This window comes from Streptopelia decaocto, assembly GCF_964273445.1.
Source record: "Streptopelia decaocto genome assembly, chromosome: 1".
Taxonomy (NCBI): Eukaryota; Metazoa; Chordata; class Aves; order Columbiformes; family Columbidae; genus Streptopelia; species Streptopelia decaocto.
The window spans coordinates 194,751,389-194,767,901 of record NC_138663.1 but is presented as its reverse complement, the minus strand read 5'-3'; the positions used below and the strand labels follow the sequence as shown (position 1 = coordinate 194,767,901).

The following is a 16,513-nucleotide window of genomic DNA, read 5'->3' as shown; positions in this document are numbered from 1 at the left end:
CTCTTCCAAATCTCCTGCCTTGCCCTTCGCCCAGAGCTGGCACAGCAGTCTCAGCAACCTTCATTCAGCCTTGGAGAAAAAGAAGGAGGGCTGAGGGTTTATACTCTATATGGGTGTGGAACCATACCACAAACATGCTGAACTGTTTAAGAAATCATTAAATAGCGAAATACAATTGTCAATTGCAAACATCTGCGTTGCTCATTTCCCGGAGTCCAAAGACAATCTTTTAAATAAATGAATGAAATTAAAATTCTAAAAGAGGAATCTGTAAAGCATAAATCTCTTTAAATGCCTAGTGGATAGGACTACACAACAAAATAAACAGATTCTTAAAAAAAAACAAAGCAAAGGATTTGTGTAACGGGCCTTTGCTCTAGTGCTTAACTGTATGCAGTATGCAATGCCCAAGTTTCTTAAGGATCATAATGGTATCATTGACTCTATTTAAAACTAGAAGAATTCAACCAAAAATTCATCTGCCTGATCCTCAGAATTAGAAAATGACTATCTCATGAGTGCATGCATACTTACTTCCCAGCTCATTTCTCTCAGTAGTAATTTGATGTCTGGGTTTAGTGCAACGTTCCATGAGGCTTTCCTCTGAAAACTGACTACCTACATATGCTGTCATTTTCCGCAGCTACATTTCCTCCTCTGCGAAGCAAATACAGCTGTGGAAAAGCTGAGTTTTACTTTTGAGCACGGCAGAGTTGTTTATCGTGTTTCAATGACTGTGCAAACCTAATGAAAGGAATGCGACTGAAGACATGCCAGTTGAGCTTAACATAAAGACAATGAAGTTGTACAGGTTCCTGATGACAATTTGCCTTGCATAATAATTAATTAATGGGAGTGTGGCAATTGTGTGATGAAAAGTAAACAGCAAACACCACCACAGCACTTGGCATGGTGTCTCCTCCCATGATTGCCCATCAGCCACCGTGGCCAGGCAGGAACGCGGAACAGCAAGCTCTTCATGTAAGGGTGGGTAAAACTTCATTTAAACACAAGAGGAGGAATCCAAAATCCCAGTGCTGAGCTGTTAGTATGGATTGCCATCTCTGAAAGTATTTCATTCACTAATTTCTCAGAGAAAATCATGTTTTAGGCTAGGCCTGAGTTACTCCGGGATGGACATTCGGTGTATAATCTGCTGAGAGGCTACTACTGCATGGGAGCAGCGTGTAAACCAGCTGACACCAGCCTTCCACAGCCTCACAGGCCACAAGGGCAGCTCAGACTGAGAAGAACCCTGATTACTTTCACAGGCTGCTGAAGGCCCACCTTGCAGCTAAAGAGCTGCTACAGAAATGCAAGAGTAGAAATAACAAGAAGAAATTCTATGCATTGTAAATTAAATCAATACTTAGGTCACCAAGTTGAAGTTTCAGTTATAGTTCAATGACTGTGATTCCTCATTGCTGGGAATCTCCTTGTGTGCAAATCCTGTTCCATGAAAATTGTGGAGGGACAGACTGAGCCTCCTGTAGTGATAAACTCAGTTGCCAGGGAAATGAATGCACAAGAGAAGGATGGAGAGGAAGACACAGATCATTTCTTCCATCCCTGCACAGCCCCGGGGGAGCAGTGAGACTAACCACAGCCCGAGCCCTTCAGAGCCTACGTGCATTTCCATCACTGTTACAGGACTTGTGGGATGAAGGAAAAAGAGCAAGCTGTTCCAGGACATAAGTTTAGAAGATGCAAGTCTCAATTCCGGTCAGTCTGACCACTGAAATTCACAGCAACACTGTTCATCTTATTAGAATTTTTCTTTGCCTAGTTCTCTGTGGAAAAGAGTCTGATTCTCAGAAAAACTTTTAAAACAAAAGAGAGATAAAGCTTACTGAGCACTGAAGAAAAGCAACGTGTGTGAACAACTGTCAGAAGAGCAGAAAATAAAATTACAATTTTCCATGTTATGTCCTCTTTCACTCCACCGTGCTTCACGCACCAACTGTAACTCCTCGAGTACACAGAGTGAAAGGAACAGTAACTCTCTAGCTAGGAGAGGAAAAATTAGATGAGCTGTAATTCCCTGCAGTGGTTCTCTGCAGCTCTGCCCAGGCATGGAACAATGGCCACATTTTGCCTAATGCACACCACATGCTTCTCCGTGTGCCAGGAGGAATTCAGCCTCAGCAAAACCCTCCTGCAGGTTCTGCCTGCAGACAGTTGCCTTGCGCCACCCCATGTCATCCTCGGTGTAACTCAGGGCAAAAAGTGCGAAGTTTTCCACCAAGGAAACTGTGAGGGGAATAGCACTGTTGTCTAAAAATATATCAGAGAAGAATAAACATCAGGGAGAGAGAAGTTATTTAAGCTAAAGGACAATGTTGGCTTAAGAACAAACAGGTCATCCTGAGATGCACAGGATAGCTGGTTCTGATGATGCTGAGATACCAAAATCTTAAACAACTTCATGGGAAAGCAACAGTAATATTTACTGTCACGCACAGGCAATTTCTCCAGAATACTATTGTTATTAACTGGAAGGGTGACACAAAGTCCAGATAGTAAACACCAGAAATAAAAGTGTTTGCTTTCTTGTTGAAATAGAAGTCTTGTCTTCAGAGACTCATGGCACAGTTTCTGTGTGGGGTCATCGTGACTGACCCTGGCAGTTAAAAATAAGGCTTTCCCACTGAAGGAAAAAGCTTAAGTTTTATTATCGCTACTGAATAGATCTAGTTTGATTGGAGAGGAGTCTAAAACTGACTAATCAACCATCAAATGCTTTTTGCCATCATGGACTAAGTGAAGATTAGAAGAAACTATGTATGTCTGATTTGTAACAGGTGTTTCAGGGCATTAGAAGAGAACGCAGCAGCACAATATTTCTCTCTGATGCAACTCATTCCAAGGCAACAGATTTTTGCCTGGAATCAATTCACTCCGAGACATCTAGGATATTATGCACAGTATTAATTTCACCAATCATTCCAAATCTTAATGAGGTGTTGCTTGCAAATCACTGTGAACCCATGGACAGCTCTGGGATTAAGTGACATTCACTCTGTCTTTTTCAATCCATGCAAAGGATATAAAACTAGAGGCCAATGCAGTACTATATACTAATCAATAATTAATATCTTCATTACCATCAGAATTTAGTAATAATCCATTTGCAACAGAATTAAAGCTAATAAAACAAGATTATGTAACACTGTGTACTTCCAAAGCCCCCTGAAGTGGTACTAAAATACCTTAGAACCTCGAAAGTTCATAGATGTTGAAGAAATTTATAGAAAATTAATGCACAGATCTTTAGGGGGAAAAAAAAGGGGGAGTCATTATGTAAGCCAAGCAAAATGAGATGCACTTTATTTCTAATATCAGAAAAAAATACCACTGTTTCCTTATCTCACTGCTTCTCAGGTGTTCAAGTTCTCTTTATTCCTTGGTTAGCAACCACTCGCAACTCCTGCACAAGAGCATGTTCGGGCAGAACGCAAGAACTCTTGGACTCAGTACTTTCATTACTACCCCTTCCAGGCTAACCCCGTAAATGTTAAAGGAATGGCTATGGGATATCTCAGCACACCCGGAACAGACAAGACCATGGCAGGTACTCAGATACTGCTACGTCCTGTGAACTATTACATTCTTGTCGCAAAAATAATAGATGCAATAGAAATTGAACAAAAAAATCTAAACTAATTGGAAATAATCACATTTTACATGGATTTGGGGAAAAGGGGGTATTAATAAATCAGTTCATGGAGCAGTGGCTCCCAGAAATGACTGCCTCCATATCAGTCAATATCAGGAGTGTCAAACTCATTTTCACCAGGGGCCACATCAGCCTCGCGGTTGCCTTCAAATGGCCAAATGTAATTTTAGGACTGTGTGAATGTAACTACTCCTACATTTATACAGACCTAAAATTACATTAGGCCTTTTGAAGGCAACCGCGAGGCTGATGTGGCCCCTGGTGAAAATGAGTTTGACACCCCTGGTCTCTAGAATATTTGCCTATATTGCAGTTTCTCTATTACTCACATATCCATAATGCAATATGCAGACTGTGGAGCAGAGTGGCTGATGCACGAACACACAATGGGCACATTTTACTGACCCTGCTGGAGGCCTCATAACTTCAGCACTGTTACAGAATATATATGCAATGGATAGTACATAATACAATTGGATCTATATTGCATAATTATATACTATATATACAACTGTATAAATGAATGTATTATACATGTAATGAATACTATATATTTAAATATTTATAGTCTAGAATAGACAATATATAATAACAGCAAATAAAAAAATTGTAGACGAAGCATTCAGAAGCTGGAAACTGTCAAACCAGGAAATTATTCAGTACCTCCTTTTTACTTCTCAATTAAGAGAAGACCTTCATATGAATATCTGAATTTAAGTTATTAAGGCTGCAGGCTATATTTAGTCAGCATTATCAAAACTTCCATAGTGTACAGATTTGCTAAATAAGTTACTATAATTTTTCTAACACTTCAGGGTCCCAGTGCTCTATAATACGACTTTATCTTCAAATCACATCCCTCACCCTGTGGCCCAGGAAAGACGAAGGAGTTATGGGTCAGCCTGGGTGGCCAGGCTGACAGGATGGCATCGGCTCGCAGCTTTCCCAACCTGAAAGAAAAGCTCACTGAAATTTTCTTCGAGACTCATTTTAGATGAAGGCTAAACGTTTTAATAGAAAATTCTGTGTTCTATAAATAAAACCTGAAAGTTTACAAATCCCTCCTGAAAGGTACCTAAACCCAAACACTTCTTACTACATAGAAAAATTGTGAAAACTGGCAGCAAGAATGACAGCTGAGCTGGAGGTTGGGGCCTAGGCAGGTGACCTGGCCCTGCAGGCTGGGGTCGGTGCCGGTACCGGAGCGGTGCTGGTTCCCCCAGTGCCGGTACCGGAGCGGTGCCTCTGCCCCCAGTGCCGGTACCGGAGCGGTGCTGGTTCCCCCAGTGCCGGTACCGGAGCGGTGCTGGTTCCCCCAGTGCCGGCACCGGAGCGGTGCTGGTTCCCCCAGTGCCGGTACCGGAGCGGTGCCTCTGGCCTCAGCGCTGCCAGGGCCGGCCCGCGGGCGGCGGGACGGGGCGGCTGAGCCGCGCGGGAGCCGCACGCCGGCCAACCTCCGTCAAGTACGGGATGGATTTATTTCTCTGCTTATAAATCTCATTACTGTGCCACGCTGAATTTTCTCCTCTTTTTATGTGGCTCAGCTTCACGGGGGTTTCCCGGGGAGAAAGTGCGGCGGGTCAGCAAGTAGAGTGAGGGGGTTTGCGGGGGGCGCGTCTGCGGCGGGAATGGCCGCGGGAACGCCGGAGAGAGCAGCAGCGCCCAGCCGCCGGCTTCCCGGGAGCTGCCCGGCGGCCACCCCCTGCCGAAGGTGCTGCCTGCCAGGGCCCGTCCCCGCTGGCCCCCCATGGCAAAGGCCTCCCACGGCTGGGCCACGGCGGCGGCGAGCGGGACCGCGGGACGGGACGGGACGGGACGGGACGGGACGGGGCGGGACGGGGCGGCGGGGACTCCCCCGCGCGGCGCCGCGGCGGCGGGCCGGCAGGGGGCGCTGCAGGCGGAGGCCGCAGCCCGAGCGGCCGCGCTCGGCGGCGGGGCCGGCTCCTCAGCGCCGCATCATGTGGGCCGGCCCCTTCCATGGAGCCGGGGCTGCTGCCGAGCGCCTCCTGCGCGGACGCCGCCATGAGGCTCTGAGGGGCGGCTGCGTGAGGAGAACCCAGCCGGTCGCGCTGCGGAGCACCCCGAGCCTGGCGCCTGCCTCGCCCCCGGGCAGGGGAGCCCAGCGCTGCGGCTGCTACTTGTGCCGCCGCCGCGGGTCCGGCCGGGCGGGCGGGCGGCCCGGGGCCATGTAAAGCGGCAGCGGCCGGGGGGAGCCGAGCCCGGAGAGAGGAGCGGCCGCCGCCGGCTGGGGAGGCCCCGCGGGGGGATCATGGCGACGTCTAATCTGTTAAAGGTGAGAACGGGGCCTGGCCGGGCCCTGCGTGCGGAGAGAGGCGGCGGGGGCCGGGCGGCCGGGGCTGCCCCGCCGCCGGCTGGGCCCTGCGGGTGGCTGGGGCGGCCGGGCCGGCGGGGACAGGCCGCGGGCGCCGCTGCCCGAAGTTGCGGTTCCCAGGCGCGGGGGCGGGCGGCCCTCCCGCAGGTGACCGGCCGTGGCGCCGCGCCCGAGTCGCTGCGGGACCAGCGGCCTCGGCCGGGCCGGCCCGGGGCCCCGCTGCCAGCACCCCCTCCCCCCGGGCTGCCCTCCCGACACGCGTCGTTGGGAAACAGCTCCGCGTCGTGCTGTTGGGGCACGGTGTCGTCTCTTTGTTTATTAAAGAAGACCTAGGCATATGGAAAATGAGTTTTAAGTTAAACAAAGAGTTGAAAGATGGCTTCGCGGTGGGCAGGTGTCGTTATTTGTGTTGCCGCTGTATCCCAGCTTTTTTGTTAACTACGGATTTTCTGCAGAGTAAAACTCCTGGAGGCCTTTCGCTTATGTTCAACAGCTTTGGTTTTGCAGTCCGATGTTTCCAAGCACTTTCCCGGTGTTTGGTGACAGATGTCAGTCACCCCGGGCTGCTGCAGGAGTTTCCAGCCTGACAGCCCGGTTTCTGCGCTCAGGACTGCCTGTCCTGCTATCTGTGGCATGTGTGTGGAGAAGGCTGTATGTGGCCTTTGAGGCCATGCCAGCACATGGAAGACGGGCCTACTTTAAACAACTGTTACTAATGCCTCCAGTGTGTGTTTCTAGAATATGGGTGCAGTTAGGATGAAAGGCCTTGGGAAGGCTCTCTGCTGAACTTTGTCAGTTAGCAATTTAAAACACATATAAATATAGAACTATACATGTGTTCAGTACCATGTGTTATAGTTAAATGTGATTCTGAAGGAGGGCTGCTTACATTTCAGCAATCTGACCTATTTCGGGTGTATAGATTTGGCCTGAAACTGCTGGTTGTATTGCTGAGACACTCATTGTGAAGAAATGAGAAATAATTGATAGCCTTGTTTCTTCCTGGTATCAAATAAAAAGTTTTTAGTATTTAAAAATAATTTTTGAAATAGAAATGTAATTGAAATGAATTTAATTCATTTCTCCATACTTTTTATGCCTAAGCAGGTAAGCCTTAGACAAAAATCTAAAATAGAAGAATCCGAGAACATGGATGAAAATAATAACATCCCTTGAGGAGAAACGTGCTTTTTGTGCAAGAGCATGGTTTTACAGCAGGGCTCAGGCAGTTTATCTCCTCGTTAATGTTTTAGTCTATCTCTTTGCTATATGTTTAAGGATCTCTGGAAAGACTGATGTGTGCTTCGGTGAGACATGTGGTTGTATAGCCTGTAGTAGAGAGAAGACACATAGGCCTGCGCAACTTGTCGGCATTCCACTTCAGCTTTTTTGGAAGAGTCATAGGCGTACAGTAAGTGCAAACAGACTCAAAGGCCTTGATTCTGTGAGATGACTCTTGCTGAACCGAAATGTTCGCATTGGCTAGTCATGTTTTTTGCAACTGGCCATTGAATCACTAATATTTTATATTGACAGCAAGATAAATATGTACAGTGTTTTAGGAATGGTGCTACAGAAATACCTATGCTAAAATAGGCCTTTCAGGTGACTTGGAGTGTTTTTGAACACTATAACTTACTAATGAGCGAGTTTTCTAAAGACAGTGAAGTGTGAGTCCTGCATTACAGAAGGAAATATTATATAGTGATTTGACTTTGTTTATAATGACACAATAAACCAATGCAAGAACTGGAACTAGATGAGGTCTTTTGTTCCCAAATTGTGCTCATTGGAGTGCTCTTAGAGAAACAAACTGTTGAGTGCAGGTTGGTGTTGATTTGCAGTATCTCATGCTGTTTGAGGCTGTGAAACTTACTTCTGCTTTAATGTTTAGGGAAGCAAAAAAAAAAGGCAACATCTCAGCACGGTAAAAAGATAAGATAAGAAAGGAGAGGTGTTAAAAATCTGTGAGGTTTTTCCCTATCTTTTCCAAATAAGCCTGCATAATCAAATCTAAGTTAGGTTTAGACAGGTCTGGTTTTTGCTAGGTTTTTGCTAACAGGCACTAAGGGTTTTCTTTGGTTTTCCCTCATCCTTGTTCAACTTTCTACATAGCTGAGACAATGAAGTGAAATATTCTTTTGTTATTCTAACAGATGCTAGCTGAATCTAAATCTGACTGACTGTTGTGATTTTAAAGGCCAGTGTTTAAACTGCACTGGTGCATAATTTTCCTAATGGTAAATTATTTTTCTAATGAGGAGCATATTCCCAGAGAGCCTTCTTTACATGCAAAATTGGAATGACCATTGCTGAATCCTGGTGAGATACAACAAATTGCAATGTGATGAAGGTATTGAGGTATTTAGTAAGAGCCAGCTGTTACGTGGTAAGCCAGCACGTACCCTTCTTGTAGCAGAACTGCTCTGCCACGTTGAGGCCATCACTTTCCTGTGAGTGACTGAGCCACTACTAGGTGAGTCCTCTGGAGTTTTTTCTCTCAATGTACTTGTGGCTGTGGCACTTCTAAAGTGGGGTACTTGGTTCCGGGGGGGGTGTGTTGGACTTGTAAGCTGTTCCCTTTGCAGTGATGAGATGGTCTAAATCAATTCACTCGTGTGACATGAAGATACATGAGTTTTTCTGCAGCTTCTGGAACAGAAAGCATGTCATCTTATGGCAGCAAAAGAAAAACCTGTAGCTGTATCCATGCTGACTGATCTTGACATTTCTGTAGAGCTTTACTGGAGCTGCTAGCAAATGCAGGAGTCCATCTTTGCAAAATGAATTGCAGCTTGAGTTTGATGTTAGGAGGAAGGAGCAGATTTTCTTTAGACTTAAGTGAAATGAGAGCTGTTACTCACCTTTGCCTTGGTTTAAAGGAAAAAGTAAGTCTAAAGAGTGAAGTTGTAGTATATATTTCAGTGGAGTGTGTGAAGTAGTAAAGTTTAGTGTTAAAATAGAACTTAAATCTCTGTGAACAAATTTACTGAAGTGTCTTTTAAACATAAGATATTTCACAAGTGGAGTTATTTTTCCAAGTATTGAATTTTAAACTCCTATAATGGTTAGTTAGCCAGGGTACAGCTATCAGTTGGAATCCATGTTATCAGAGAAGATTTGGCAAGTGGAATAATTTTATTTTGTCAAAGGCGTGACTTACCTTCCCGCTTTCCTTCCCTTGGTAACTGTGGTTTGAGACAACAAGATGGGAAAGAAAAGTTACCCAGGACATACTGTTCAGAAATTGCATAGATTTGCAGGTGGCTTAGCAAAGTAGGAAATAGGTTCCTCATGTTGTCTGGGTCATTGGTGTATGTGTGACTTTGCTAACAACTCAGAATTACCACTATTTGACCTCCACTCCTTCTATAGAATTTGGTTTTCTGGTGGACTAATAGGGGTAGAATTAATGAATGTCAGTGGCACACAGTAGGTGGTATTGTGGACTCTTTCTTCTTGTAATTTCAGTACAAAAGCGTAAGGTCACGGAAGCCTGAGTCTGTCTAGAAGATGTTGAATTATTTGTTGAACGTAAAAAATAGTTTATTTGAGTGGGATTTTTAATCAATTTTATTTCCTCTTTTGCTTGATTTAGAAATAAAGGATGAAGTGTAGAACAAAAGCAAACAAAGAACATTGTTTCCTATATATAGGAATAAAACTTTTTAAACTTACCTAATGGCATTTTCTGTCAAGCTTTATTTGGGGAATTATTTTATGGAGGTACGTGTTCGTTAGAAGCGGACATGCAGTTTTTACAACTGAAATGATGTTTTATGTGTGCTGCTTAGCATGAACTAGGTAGTCATAATCTAAATCAGATAAACACTAGTGTTTGCAATTCCCCCCATGTTTTACAGTGAAAATAATCTTATCCACAAAGATATAGCACTTGTTTTTGATGCTCAGCTGTTTTCAGCAAAGGGCTGAATTGCATGTCTCAAAAAATGCAGAACAGCCTTCTTACCTCTTCCAGAAAACTTATGGGATCTACTCTGAAGTTTCACTCCAAAGGAGAACTTTTGAGGAAGATGGTTTTACTTATCTTATAGTGCCTTTTCTGAAACTTCTAGCTGTTCAGTAGCTGGTCTTTCAAGTTCATTATCCTGCAAAGAGGGACTGGGAACAGAAATATCTGCAAGTAGAAACTAATCATTTTCACAGGACCAGGAAAGATTAGAGCAACTCATCAGAGTTTAGGGAATAACTGTAAAGCCAGCTGTATGTGGGGGGAGCAGGTAGGTGATGATTTTCCAAGATTCGGATTAATATTTATTTTTTTTCCTTTACAGTGGCATAGAACAGGCAAAACTCAGAATTGGAAAACGTTTTTACTTCCTTTTTTATGCTGAAAGAACTGTAAACTTTTCAGGCACTGCTTCTGTCAAATCTATGTTCAGTACCTACTCCAATGGTTTGATAATGCTGTGAGGCTTCCAGGTGCTGTTGCTGTAAAAAATAGTTACTGTGATGCCTCTTGCATCTTTGCAACTTGAAGATGAGACATCTTTACACTTAAGAGCAGCAGGGGATAGTTTCCAAACCGTGCTTATTCTAAATATTAAATAGCAGATTTCATTGTAAATTTCCACATAGAAATTAATCAGAAGGAGATGGCTGAGAGAATGTGGCATGCTGCTTGTGCTTGTTTATCTGGAGAGATGTTAGTGGCAGAAGAGTGCACTTGTCAGAATTTTAAGTAGTTGGACTGTATTATTTGCTGTATTTGAAGTGAATTGTGTCAAATATGATATTACTAGCCAAGACAATGATCTGTTCAAAAGCAAACAGTGCATTGGAACATAATACTGCAGTTATTCAACCAGTAGTCTTTCTGCCACAGAACTCTCAATCAACGTTTTTTTTAATTGCAGGTTTTTCTTTTTAAAATGTAGAGCTGTAAGCAAATAGGATCACAACATAAGCAATAAAACAGTTGTTTTTCTCTTGAAGTTTTTGTTTAGTTTTATGGTTTGTTCTTTTTTGTTTGTTTGTTTATTGTTGCTTGGTTTGGTTTAGTTTTTTAAATAATGGAAGTTAGCCTTTATACTACAGTGAGATTTTTCAGAATAATCAGAATGATATGGGAGCACTTCATTTCTTTAACTCTCCTCTTAATTTGCATCATAAGTTTGAAAAAAAATCACCTTAGATTATATTTTTTCAGCATGGTGTAAATAATTTTTATTTTTATGAATTGTAGCCTTACCACAAGCCAAACTGCTTATGGCCAGTTAAACCACAGGAAGGGAGTCTGTGATACAACAGCTCCTACATTACTCTGCTTCCTTCCTCTCTCTTTGCTACTGATGCCAAATGCACAGTGGAGAAAAAAGGTACATGGCAGCATCCACAGGTACTATTCCTGATTCTAGGCTGTCGTTTTGGTAATGGTAATTCATTCAGGGTGGGTTTGCAGCTCTGCCTCCTGACTTTCATTGCATGTACCTTGGTTGGGGCGGTGAAGCTGACTGTCATTCATGTTGTCCATGTATAACTCTGTTAACAGCTGAAGAATGCTTGCTGGAACTTGTTGCGTTGCAGGTAACGCGGTGAATAAAAGAAGAAGTTGTCAATCTGCTTCTTTAAGAAATAAATAATAGCTCTGTCACTTTTAGAATAGTACTGTGAGAAGTGTTGTTTGGCTATGGTGTTGTAGAATCATAGAATAGTTTGGGTTGGAAGGGACCTTTAAAGCTCATCTAGTCCAACCCCCCTGCAATGAGCAGGGGCATCTTCAACCAGATCAGGTTGCTCAGAGCCCCATCCAGCCTGGCCTGGAATGTCTCCAGGGATGGGGCATCCACCACCTCTCTGGGCAACCTGGGCCAGTGTTTCACCACCTTCATTAAAGCTCAGATGCCAGCTTAGGAGAGACACCTCTGAGAAGAAGGTATTTTTACATTAACTGTAGAAACTGCTGTCCTTAAAGATAACTTTAAATAAGAAACTGTGTTATTAACAATATTTTTTTTTCCCTTTTAGAACAAAGGTTCACTTCAATTTGAAGACAAATGGGATTTCATGCGCCCTATCGTTCTGAAACTTCTTCGTCAGGAGTCTGTCACAAAACAGCAATGGTTTGATTTGTTTTCGTAAGTAATCTTTTAATATCTTAACATCCTTCTGCATATTTAGAATACAGTTACAGTACTGCTGATACAGAAGTCATGTATGGCACTGACTGTGGAAACACATAGAACAAAACTACTCATTCAAGTTTTATTAAGTGGTAAGTGTACCTACGTCACTGTAAATGTGCAAAAGTAGAGTTTTGCTGAGATTCAGATTTTTGCAAATAAGATGGAGAAAGAACAGGAGAGCTTTTGATCATAGTAAATAATTTTTGTACCTACCCAGAACTTTTTGTTAGAATTAGAAAATGTTTACTGCTTTGGCAGTAAGTTCATTTAAAGGCAGTTTGCTGAATGCTACATTATTTTGATTTGAATGGCTTTCTTCTAAAATAACTTAAGAACGTTACTGAAATAACAGGGTAATGCAGTTTAACTGGTATAATTTGAATAGTTTTATACCCTAAGAAAAATGATATATAATATTTTTCAGACAGTGTTTGCATTATTGTACTTTCTAAGAGTCCTGCCATTTTCCTCCTTCCAAAAAGCCAGTAGTTGTTTCCTGTTAGGTGATTATTTTTTTCTTAAAATACATCATGTGACCTTTGCCAACATAGTATGGAAGTGAGTTACAACATATACATTGAAAGTATATCTGAAGTAATACTTGTCTCAAAGTTATTTTCCCTCATGTACAGTTGTACCTTAAATCTGCAGTCTCTCCTTCTGCTTTTTAAAATCTGTCACAAAAGTGTTTTATGTTGAAACGCAGTCTTGTTGCAGTCTGTATCTTTATTGCTCTTTTTGGTGAGGATGGTGCAGTGATTCTTTTTACACCCATCTTACTGCACCTGTCACACTTCTCTGCCAAGCAAAAGGAAATGTAGTTTATCATGTAATGGGTTTTAATATCTTATAATGTCTCGGCTATAGTAGTTGGCAGAAACATTATATAGTTAAGATACAGATTAGGTTCTGAGTCATTGCTTTCATTTTTAATAACTAGTTCAATAATTCTGCATTGGTATTGAAATTTTCCATTTGTTATTTTTCTTCTAGCTAAATTATTGAACGGGACTTAAGTAATGTTATGGCTGAATTAAGGGTATTGAAGGAAAGGATCCCACTCTCTTAGGTTGCTATTTTTGGACAGTGCTCCTTGTTAAGCTTTTAAATAAAAATTCAAAATCTGTAGGTGTCTTCTACCTGCCCTTTGAGTATAATTATCCAGTATTGCTTTCTTCACTACTGTCAGAGAACAGTGGTGTTCTAAATACAATAACACCTTTTCTGCATGTGGACGTTGCATAAGTCTCACAAGTTAGGAACACTTCCGTAAATCATGGGCCAGCACCCGTGATCTGTGTCAAAGGAACTCTACCTTCTAAGTTTTGCCTTTTCAGTTAAACTAAAAAAGATGCTTTTGTATTGAAACAACTGTATTGATTTAATAGGAACATGGCCATACCTTTAGGTTATATAGTTGCTTTCCTGCAAAGATGTGGCCTTACTGTTAATAGGAGGAAGACCCAGAGGATGGTAAGGAGTCAAAAAAGTCTTGCTAGCCCACGTTTTATGTGACTTATGGTTAGGACTGTAACTTGCTTTATTTAATCTTTAGTCTGGTTGTCAGCTAGGAAAAACAGGAATTTATTTGAATGTTGACTAAAACTCAGTAATAGAATTTTGCTTTGTGATGCTGTTTGGTAGCTTTTCTGCAGCAGAGTTTCACTTTAGAATGCTACTCATCATGAAATGTTTATGTGATCTTATTAAACTAAGTAAAACGTCTTTTAAATTACCTGATGCCTCTGAGCTCAAATTTCTCACAAGGAGGGTCTGTTTCCTTTGTAGCAAAAGGATGTTACAGTGCTTTGATCCTGAAACTGTGGGTGAAGGTTGCATGTTAATGAATAATATGGGCTGAGTAGTAATGCTTCTACTGGCAAGTGATTTCTGTCTTTGTCAAGGAAAACATTTGTCCTTAATGCAATAAGAATAATTGATTAGATACTGAAATCAGAATTGGCTTCTGCATCTCCTTGACCACAGCCTTTTCCTAGATAGTTGCTGTTTCTTGCTTCCAAGACTTTCTTGCAGCTTCAGTCTCTTCTCCAAATGTGTTTTCTTGCTTGTCACTGGGATCTAACCATGTGTTGTTTGACAGTGATAGATAAAAGCTGTACTTATTTCTTAGGCATACTTAAATTATGACTGTTCAAGCCTCATACATTACAGCATTAAACTTTGAGTAGCTGTAACTAAAAGATGGATAAATTATTTTTTAGAGATGTACATGCAGTTTGCTTGTGGGATGATAAAGGTCCAGCAAAAATCCATCAGGCTCTGAAGGAAGACATCCTTGATTTTATTAAACAGGCACAAGCAGTAAGTTCTTAATGTTTCATAACTTCTATTCCTATTTTTAGAAAAATAACCAAGTAGTTCTGACTTTCATTGGATCTAAATGCATTGCTTTTTTGTTTGAAATTCTGTGATGTTCTGGAGATCATAATTACCCTGCGAACTTCTGTTGACTAAAAGACTTAGCCATGAGCATTTGCCTTGGCTCATTGTTTTCTCACAGTCCTTGAAACTGGGGTGGGCAAGGTTTTTTTGTGTTATAAAAAAACAAAAAAACAACCACAAACAAAATACCCCCCCAGCATTATTTTTGTTTATCCAGCAGTACTTATGGAATCTTCTTCCACTTGAAAACTTCTTTAGGCAAAATTTTCTATAAGAAATTACTGTCTGGAAAAAAAAATAGTTTGTCTAGCTTCAATGCTATGCTGATGTGTTCATGGATGGCTTTAAAATAAGCCATATGTATGGTGTACTAGAAATATCTGTGATGTTGACTTGGCAAGCCTAACTGTCCAGTTTTATGGGCTTTTACCCAAGTGATTGAAGTTGTCAATAGATTCAAAGGAAATTTTTGTGTTTGTAAAATGTATAGCAAAAGATGTTTCCTGTAATAAGGGGTTTAAAAAGAGGGGGTTGTTGTGAAATTAAAAATAAAATAAAAATCCTGTGACAGAAGTTTGGAAAGGAGAAAATGAAAGTCTATAAAATCTCTTAGTGAAGAGATGTATACCACTAAAGCTTTGCTTAAAGGAAAATATGGAGGCCTTTGTATAACCAGGCATATAAATGTTGATTTTTAAGTTACATCAGCTTGCTTGTGTACATGCACAAATGCTGTGCTGAACTAAGGCCTTCTATATGGTCTGCATTGGTTGGTGTTTGAGTGGCATCTTTTTAGGCATTATGACAGCTATTGTTCAATGTAGTTGTAGTTTAGGCTTTAATAAAATATGCATGTTAACTAGGTACCTGGGTCTAATGAAAGAGGATGCTATTGCATAGTATATAAGATAGTCCTCACAAGTTTGGGGTTTTTTGTGGGTTTTTTTTAGGTATGGTTGTACCAGTACATGCCTTTAGACCAAAGCCTTTTTGACTTGCAGATGGCTTAAAACAAACAAAAAAAAAGTTAATTTGGGAATTGTAAACCTACTGATTACCTGGTTGCTATTACCTTTCATAACCTTTTAGAAATGGTCCATGTGCCTTGGGTTGATAACTACTTCCCTAAAATAAATGGCACTTAAATATGTAGACTTACTTATTCTGATATATCGGTATATTTGAATTTTCTACAAGCAGTTATTTTCAGTATAAGCAAAGCCAAACTGTATTTTGTGCAGATATTTGTTTATAAGTTACCTGTTCTTTTCCCCGCCTCCTCCAGAGAGTGCTGAGTCATCAAGATGATACAGCTCTACTAAAAGCTTACATAGTGGAGTGGCGCAAGTTCTTCACACAGTGTGATATTTTGCCCAAGCCCTTTTGTCAGTTAGAGATCACTTTAATGGGCAAGCAGGGCAGCAACAAGAAGTCTAACGTAGAAGACAGTATTGTTCGAAAGGTAAGTGATAGATTTTAAGAGTTTTGCTGTACACTGTTCTGCCTACAGTAACAGTACAGAAGGGATTCTGTAGCTGAAGATGAAATTGTGCTAATCATGTAATATGATGTTATCATTTCAGTGGGAGGGTCAGAACAACACTGCAATAGTTTCATTCTGTTTCTCTAGTTTTGCTTTGGCTATTAACAGTTTTGTTCAGGTGATTAAGGTACTTCCTTGTTGGGCTTTGGGTTTGTTTGGGTTAGTATGCCTGTTTAAATATGACTTGAATCCTGGGGCAGGAGGCAGTTTTAAATTCACCTACTGTTTCTATACTTGTGAGTAGCAAGAGTACTTGTATATATGTGAGTAGTTTTTGTATTCCTAGCTTATTTCTCTAGGCCAAGATCTTAGCTGGAACACATCTCTGCATTTACAAATGACCATTTATATATTGTCATCTTAAGTTAAATATGGCTATTGATCTCCTAATTTCCCTTTTTTCCTCCGAACTG

General features: G+C 41.6%; 1 protein-coding gene across 1 annotated transcript in view; it reads left to right on the top strand.

Moving 5' to 3' along the window:
• Nucleotides 1-5,613: 5,613 nt before the first annotated feature.
• Nucleotides 5,614-16,513, top strand: part of CUL5 (cullin 5) — a 32,856-nt gene continuing 21,956 nt past the window's right edge. Inside the window, exons 1-4 of the mRNA XM_082068168.1 lie at nucleotides 5,614-5,969; nucleotides 11,997-12,106; nucleotides 14,377-14,476; nucleotides 15,843-16,019. Coding sequence (XP_081924294.1) covers nucleotides 5,946-5,969; nucleotides 11,997-12,106; nucleotides 14,377-14,476; nucleotides 15,843-16,019 — 411 coding nt within the window. The 5' untranslated portion in view covers nucleotides 5,614-5,945. The remainder of the gene's footprint in view (nucleotides 5,970-11,996; nucleotides 12,107-14,376; nucleotides 14,477-15,842; nucleotides 16,020-16,513) is intronic.